General features: G+C 49.4%; 1 protein-coding gene across 3 annotated transcripts in view; it reads left to right on the top strand.

The window, feature by feature from the left end:
• The first annotated feature begins 292 nt into the window (after positions 1-292).
• Positions 293-7,669, top strand: part of LMO4 (LIM domain only 4) — a 16,951-nt gene continuing 9,574 nt past the window's right edge. Inside the window, exons 1-2 of one of the 3 annotated variants that reach the window (XM_077120367.1) lie at positions 293-692; positions 3,442-3,680. In XM_077120367.1, the coding sequence (XP_076976482.1) occupies positions 3,445-3,680 (236 nt within the window). In that variant the 5' untranslated portion in view covers positions 293-692; positions 3,442-3,444. Of the gene's footprint in view, positions 693-2,093; positions 2,750-3,099; positions 3,241-3,441; positions 3,681-7,669 lie in introns of those variants that run through there. The other 2 variants (XM_077120369.1, XM_077120368.1) reach the window with 2 other exon arrangements.

Raw genomic sequence — 7,669 nt, 5'->3', positions numbered from 1 at the left:
CCTCCGAGCCCGGCAGCAGCAGCAGCCCCGGCAGCGGCTCAGGCTCCTGCGTGCCCGGCCCCGTCCGGCCGCAGCCCCCCAACTCCCGGGCGCGCCCGCCTGCGGGCCGCCGCTCCCGGATCTGTTGTTTCTGCGGCTGCTCCCCGGTTGGAGGTGCAGGAAGCTCAGCACAGCCACCGCCAGACCCCAGCGAACGCGCGAGCGAGCGCGCGGGAGGGAGGAAGGCGGCGGCGGAGGAGGAGGAGCGGGAGGAGCGCGGGCGGGGGCGGGGGCCTCCGGGCGGGGGAATATACAAAGTGAAGCCACATTGCCAAACTTGCAGCAGCGATTGCAGCAGTTGCTGCCGCTGCGCCGCGCCTCAAGCCGCGCCGCGCGGGCCCAGGGTTCCTGCAGCTGCTTGCGCGGAGCCGGAGGCCGAGGAGAAGGACGAAGACTGAGACTGACACTTCTGCTCCCGGCCGGCTGCCACTTGAGCGGGCCCCCCAACCCAACCTCAGAGCAACGCGTTAAAAAAAAAAAAAAAAAAAAAAAAGCAGCCCTTAGCCCCCTCCTCCCCTTTCCTGCTTCTGCGAGAACTCCCTCCCTCCCTACAGCTCCGCCAGCCGAGGCGCCCCTTCCCTGGAAGCCGAGCGGCTTCGCTCGCATTTCGCCGCCGCCGCCTCTCTCAATATTGCAATATAGGGGAAAAGCAGGTAAGGGGGCGGCTGGGGAGCCGTGGTCAGGGAGGATGGGGGGAGGGAGGGGGCTGATCTGGGCCGGGGCTGTTTTCTTTGGCTTCCTTCCCTTGACCGTCCCAAATTGCAAGTAAACAATACGTCGGCTTAGATAATGCGCGAGTCTGAAACTACCCAGGCCGGCCTGCGAGCCAGCACGGAGGGCAGTCCCCGGCCGCCAGCTTTGTAGTGGTTCCTGCTTACAAAAGGGTTCTCCTCGGAGACGGGGCTGGTGGGGTGCTTGGAAGGGAACTGGGGATATTTCCAGTTGATAAGGGGAAGGCTGAGGTACTTAGATGAGGGTTTAAGTATGAGAAGTAGTGTGTGTGTGGGGGGGGGGGCTAGGGATAGTCACGGCCCCCCCACCCCCTTCTGCTAGTAAACACTATTTTGAAACAGTAGCAGAAAGGATCCAAGTGATCAGGATTCGGTATCGTTGGTTCTTTTTAAAAATTCCTCTTGGCTTATAAGTCTTTTGTTCCAATCCAGGAGAAATCCGGTGAATCACCTAATTAAAATCAAGACATGAATTAAGCATCCATTTTTGTACTACAAATTGCCAGGGCTACGTTTGTCCCTTGGTCTCCATTAAAAAACACCAGAGACGTTGTTAAAAGGGGGGCAGATTTTGCCTCTAGCTGCCAGTTCTGCTTTCTATTTCACTGGGTATCCCAGGACCTAAATTGCTTGGCTATGTAATTACTGGAGTATAAGCCTATTTAACTTAAAAGCTTTCTTTTTTTTTCCAACTCTAAATGAAACTTGATGAGGGCCCGTCCTTAGTTATCAGGGGAGTCAGTTTCTGGTCAGTCTTCTTGATTCATCTCTTTTAGATTTAATCAGCATTAAGGTATTGCTTGTCCTTAAGAGCTTTAGCTAATGGGGTTACTGGATGCTTTTCTCAGTGTAATGTTTCCTTTTCAAAAAAATATACATATATATTTACCTCTCCCAAAGATGGGGGCGGGGAAGAGCTTGGAATCTCCTCCCTCCCCCTCCCCTTTTAAAAAGGAATTCGGAGCGATTAAAACGTTGGGGGAAACAGTTTAAAGACCTAGGGCAGGAAATGCAGATTCATTTGGGTTAGGGCTGAAATGGTAACAAAAAGCAATTCCTCGAGTAAATGCATCAGATAAATCAATTTACATAAAGGTATGATGCATTCAGATAAATGCAATGCTAATGGGTTTTAGAGTGGTCCTGTTTCCAAAGTCTCAGGGTTTTGTTACAGCTTAATTGGTGCAGTTCTTATTCTGGTTTATTGTGCGGTCACTGGACACACGTTCCGGGACTCTTTCGGAGGAAATGTGTTTGCAATCGGCCTATTTAAGGAACTCAAGTCCTTGTTTCGTTCCCTTCCTCTCGTTTTTTTTTTTCCAGCAGCCAAGTTGGGCCGGGGACAGGCAAAGTTCGCCCTCTCCCTTCCTGAGGTATCAGCTGAATGTCTTGAGCGTATAGCCGGGAGCCTCGGGGGGAGCCCACACTCTCGGCTTACAGAGGACAAAGACAAAACTGGCTGCTTAATTGGCAGTAAATAACTTGATCTTTTTATAGAATAAGTGACTGGAGGAACACTAGGACTTTATTGGACCCAGGATTGGAGGCAACAAATTAATCGGTTTAGGCTAAGCTTTATAAATTGATTCCTATATTATACCCCAGTTGCTTCTCTTGTGGCGTTCATTAGAGAGAGTGGGGAATTTTTCAAAGCAGTTTTTGGTGACAGCAGGACTGGCACAAATATAACTTGTGCATCCCTTAATAGTGCCTTTTCGCTTATTATCAGTAAGCGTCCCGTTCCCCCTCCCCCCCCGGAGGAACAAAGCTTTACCATTTAAATTGCTGATCAAGGGCAGATTAGTGAGACCAAAGTGGAGAGTGTTTGTATAGGAAGTTAACAGGCATCCTAAAGTTCAATGATCTATTATTCTTGCCTGTGTCCTGAAAACCCAGAGAAAACACTCATTGATCTTCAAAATCAAATGAGATTTGGAACAATAATAGGAGATGGCGGTCACCACAATGGCATGTGAAAGGTGCTGTTTAAAATACGAAAAACCAGTTTCGCAACTTTACACACCGCACTCCCCCTCCCGCCCCTCGCTTTCCCTCCCACCACCATCCTCTCCATCTCTTAGGCGGTCCCTCCCTCCGTCCCTTTCAGAAAACCGAACTGTTTCCAACTTGTGAACTGCAGCTGCACTTCCAGGGCAGAGCTCCGGAGGGAACGTGGCTTCGGCGGGGCCGCTGCCTCCCCTCTGCTCTCGGGGCTTGGCTGGGGCTGGGGAGGGGCTGGGCGCGCCGGTGGGTGGGTTTGACCCTCATTTGCTGGGGGGCGGGCGGCGGGGTAAGGGAGGAGGGGGCAGTGGGCGGAGGCGGGGGCTGGGAGGAGGCGCCGCAAGGGGTGGAGCGCGCCGCCGAGCCTCGCTTTCGGAGTTTTGACAGTACCAAAGCTGAAATTGTCAGCCGCGGCGAGCGCAGGAAAAGTTGAGAGGAGCTCGTGGCCCCAGAACAAAGCTTGAGAAAAGTAAACAGGCGGCTGCTGCCGGCAAGCCTCCCTCCTTCCCCTTCCCCCTCACCCTCCTTCCCGCCCTTGCCTTGCTTCCTTCCAGCAGCTCTTGGGGGGGGGGGGGGGGGGACAAGCTTTCTCGCTCTCTCAGCGATTACTAAACTTTTGCATCGCCCCTGTTTTGTCTTTCTTTCCTTGTCCCCTTCCCGCCCTCTGCAGACCATGGTGAATCCGGGCAGCAGCTCGCAGCCGCCCCAGGTGACGGCCGGCTCCCTCTCCTGGAAGCGGTGCGCAGGCTGCGGGGGCAAGATTGCGGACCGCTTTCTTCTCTATGCCATGGACAGCTACTGGCACAGCCGGTGCCTCAAGTGCTCCTGCTGCCAGGCACAGCTGGGCGACATCGGCACGTCCTGTTATACCAAGAGCGGCATGATCCTTTGCAGAAATGACTACATTAGGTAAGACTTTGCTGCCTTTCCCCGAGATGGGCGAGCAGAGCAATAGCAAGGTCAAAGGTTCCCAGAGGATTTAAGGAAAGGAGCGGGGCATCTATGAGAATAAACTGCACCCTACGCCTCAAAAACCTTCTGGTTGGCGCAGTTTCGGGGGCTTAAGAAGTCTGTGTTAGTCTTCCGATTTTTAATTTGAAAATTAATTGCAATTGCCATACTAAGTAAAAACTGGCCATCTGGTGGCACTGAGTTGCTAAATGTGCAAAGGGTGGGCACTCACTGGACCAAGATTTTAAGCGATCAGCCCCACCTGGACCTTTGTCTAAAATTAAATATCTTAGGTGGGAGTTAAGTTACTTTCTTTAAGGCAAGGGAGGCACAGAGAGAAACTCTGAGACAAAAGGTTGACTTAAAAATAAAAGTGTACTTAGTGTGAAATGATTTGCCTTTGGTGATGGCTAATTATGCTATTTACATAAGCGCCTTTAAACTTTTTTGAGTGGAAAGCCTGTGACTCATTCTTTGTGCTCTTTATGAAAAATGCTGATTACCCATCAGTTATAAAGACTTCTAACTCTTTTAGCAAAAACAAAAAACAAAGCAAAAAACCTAATGGCAATGTTCCTTTTCATACTGTTAGATGAAGAAGGCTTGGAATGCTCAATGTTAGTGCATGGTCTGCCATGTAGAATTTGCAGTTTCTTCAATTGAGACTGTTCAGATTTTGGGTTTTTTTGTTGTTGTTTGTATCACTGCACTGTTCTCCAAAAGAGATTTAGAAAAAGAGGCTATAGTAGTATACTAATCTTGCATTTTAAAGCAATGTATAGGAACATTCATTCATATGTCCATGTAAGCAGTCTTTCCCAACAAGTTTCACTGCAATTAATGGAAAGAATTCAGGAGGTCAGGTGCCTATAGGATCTTTTCAGGTGAACTCAAGCTACTTAAACTCATTAATTTGAAAGGAGGCATTTGAAGGATTACACATTTAATTTGAGTAAATGGTTTGATAGACTGATGCACATGAATGCTTCTAGGAGGTGTTCTGTTTCAACATCCAGTAATTAAAAAAAAAAAAACACCCCCCACACACCGTTAATACTAGAGAACCGTACACTTTTAAGAAGAATTGCTTTCTATTTAAATTTCTGCCCTAGGCCTTTTTCTTTAGAGTGATTAATAGAAAATTTTGCTCTTCTGTGCAGTTGAATATGGATTAGATATTTTGTTCAAAATTTAGCTCCATTGTGATTCAACTCTGTGCCTGATACTGCAAAAGATGCAGTGCAGTTCAGAGCTGAATATGGGTGTGTTTACCCCAGTGCTATCATTAGTGTAAAATGATGGAGTAAAATGGCATTTGGTTATTCCGATAATGCAACCTATCTGCTGGTATCCTCAATCAGCAAAGTAGAAGAAATTGAAGAAGGGAGAGGGCTTTTATTTTTAAATTAAGATGGCAATATTAATTTCACTAAGTGTGCTTTTAGAAGCAAATGTGGGAAAATCAGCAGGAGCCATGGGTGTTATGTTTTCTCGTTCTTCTTCCAAGCAATGCCATGAGCTTTGACAGTATTGTAATTAAATAGAGAGCAAAACTATGGTAAGAAAGGAGAGTGGTTTGAAGTGGAAAAACTGACAGTGCTGTTCAGATGAGGTGACTTTACAGATTCATGTCGTCTCCAAGTGCCTTCAAAAAAAATCTTTGGTTCTGATTACCTCTAATTAAAAAGAACATGGGGGCCCCCTTGCATTCCCTTAGGACAAGTTTAGGCAAGTGCTTCTTGGGAATAGCCTCCATTCCCTTCCCTTTTCTTGGGGCCAAATGTAAATGCCCACTTTGTGTTTTCTTGTGGCTTAATGGAGCAATGGAGGGCGAGTGTCCATCCCTGAGCCTTAATTAATAGGGTCCATATTCGCTCTTACTTTCTTCCTCTGAATCTGGGAACTGGAGCCAGGCTTGCTCTTGAACTAGATGCTACACTGATAACCTTAGATCTGTCCGGGAACAGTGAACTCTACCGCAGTACCAAATTGATGGCATACTGCTCAGAGCTCGGCAGCAGCCGGTGGGGGTTCCCCACTACCTTAGAGACTTTGCAGTCTTCCTTCGGTGTTCCCTTCCTCGTCCCATCCAGAGGCCAAAAAGAATGGGAAGGTGAGGAATCGCTGGCATTTCTTTTCCTCTCAGCTGCCCCCAACCCAGTGTCCTCCAAGTCCACTTGTTGGAGGAACTTTCAGTTCCACAAGAGCGCAGCCACTGAAGGGTGGAGTAATTCAGTTCCCTGACCCTCAGGTGAGGGGGACCCCTCGGCTCTTCGGGCCGCCTGGGACCACAGAGTGATTTATTAGGGGGCTTTTAAACTGTCTGACTCTTGAGGTTGTGGTTTTTGAAAACAACCAAGATCTGGCTAAAAAGCTGCTGGAGATCTGGGAGAGGCAGGGTCGGGGTTGGGGGTAGGAGGGGGTCGCTTTTCCCCCGTCCCCTCCCCCTCCGAGGCCAAGTGTCTATTGGGCAAAGCTGGGTTTCTGCCTCCTCTCTCCAAGATTTTAGATAAAGCGGCTGCCTTGCTGCAGCGAATCCGCACAATTAAAAGCTTTAATTAGTGGCTCCTCCATTTTCTTAGTTCTGATGGGCTTTATCTAATGAGATCTGGTCTCTGGCTTAGATCTGCTCCGAATGACGTGTCCACAATGAATGAGAGCTGCGTCGCAAACAAAACATTTAATTAACAAAATTGGCCTCTAAGAGAGGGAGGGAAAGGCTTGTGGGGGGGGTTGAAGAGAGGGAGGGCGGATCTTAAAGGGCCCAGTGCTGCCTACGCCCCTATCCTTGCAAAAAGCCAGCGGACCTTGGAGCTGTCGCTCCCCCGGCCCGCAGTCACCAACCCCCCAGCTCAATCCCCAAGTAGCTTCGGCACGTCGCTTTCTCTTTCTCGAACCCGCCTTCCTCCACCCCCACCTCGGGCGGGAGGACTGGCGCGGAAAGTGCGGCGAGAGGAGGAGGAAGTTCGAAGATCGACGGGTGGGGCTCCGAGCCCGGCGAGACGAGGAAACGCGCCGGAAGCCCGGGTGGCGGCCCTAAGCGAGTCCTTCCTCGCTGTGCGCGGCCCGGGCCGCCCGGCCTGCCTCGGGCGGGTGAGGGGGAGAGCGAGTCGCGTCGCGCTCTTAGCCAGGCTCCGCTCGGGCGGTTCACGTGGCGCCCGCTGCCCGGGGTGCGGGTGGGAGGTTGGTTATAGTGGGGGGGGGGGGTGTTCGGGGAGGGGGTGATGGTAGGAGTGGAGGCGCCGCCAGGCAGCGAGTTCATTTCCCTGGTAATCAACAGCAAGCTGCTATATTCAGAGAATGCTGTCCCTTTAATTGAACAGGCTAGGTAATTAAATGGCACTTTTCCAATAGGACGTGCTAGGTAAATCTAATAGTTGGTTATTTAATATCACTTTGAAGTCTGCCCACTCAAGCACAATGACAGCACAGGAGCATGTGAACTATTAGCTAGGAAAAAAAAAACCCAGGATCTCAAAAATTAATTAAATCGCATGCAATTTAGGGGGAACGTTTATCTTGATTTGTCATAACAGAATTAATTCAAGGCCTCCAATTCACTTGGGGGCAGATCTGTTACTCTGAATTAACCAAGCGTAATTTGGCTGATTTTTTTTTTCTCCCTCCCCTCTCTTAATGCAGCAGTTGCGATTATGCACAGCCCCCCTCTTAAGTATCAATAGCTTCTGGTGCTTTTAAGGTGCTTGGTCTCTAGTTATTCCGAAGTACCTTTAATGGACTTGGCTCCAGGCATAATTTCTGGGTTGCATTTCTTTGTTATGTTTAATATAGCTGGTGCAGAATTTAGATTAAATATAGGAACCTCCTGGAAAACCAATTGCTTCTGGATCAGTAGCTGTGGATGTGCATTTTTCTCTGAAGATAGGTTGCTGATATTTACTTGCAGGTACAAATGTATACCTTTCAGCTATGCTCTTAGAAACACA

This window comes from Tamandua tetradactyla, chromosome 11, assembly GCF_023851605.1.
Source record: "Tamandua tetradactyla isolate mTamTet1 chromosome 11, mTamTet1.pri, whole genome shotgun sequence".
Classification (NCBI taxonomy): Eukaryota; Metazoa; Chordata; class Mammalia; order Pilosa; family Myrmecophagidae; genus Tamandua; species Tamandua tetradactyla.
The sequence above is the reverse complement of the archived record's forward strand: the minus strand, read 5'-3'. Positions and strand labels throughout refer to the sequence as shown.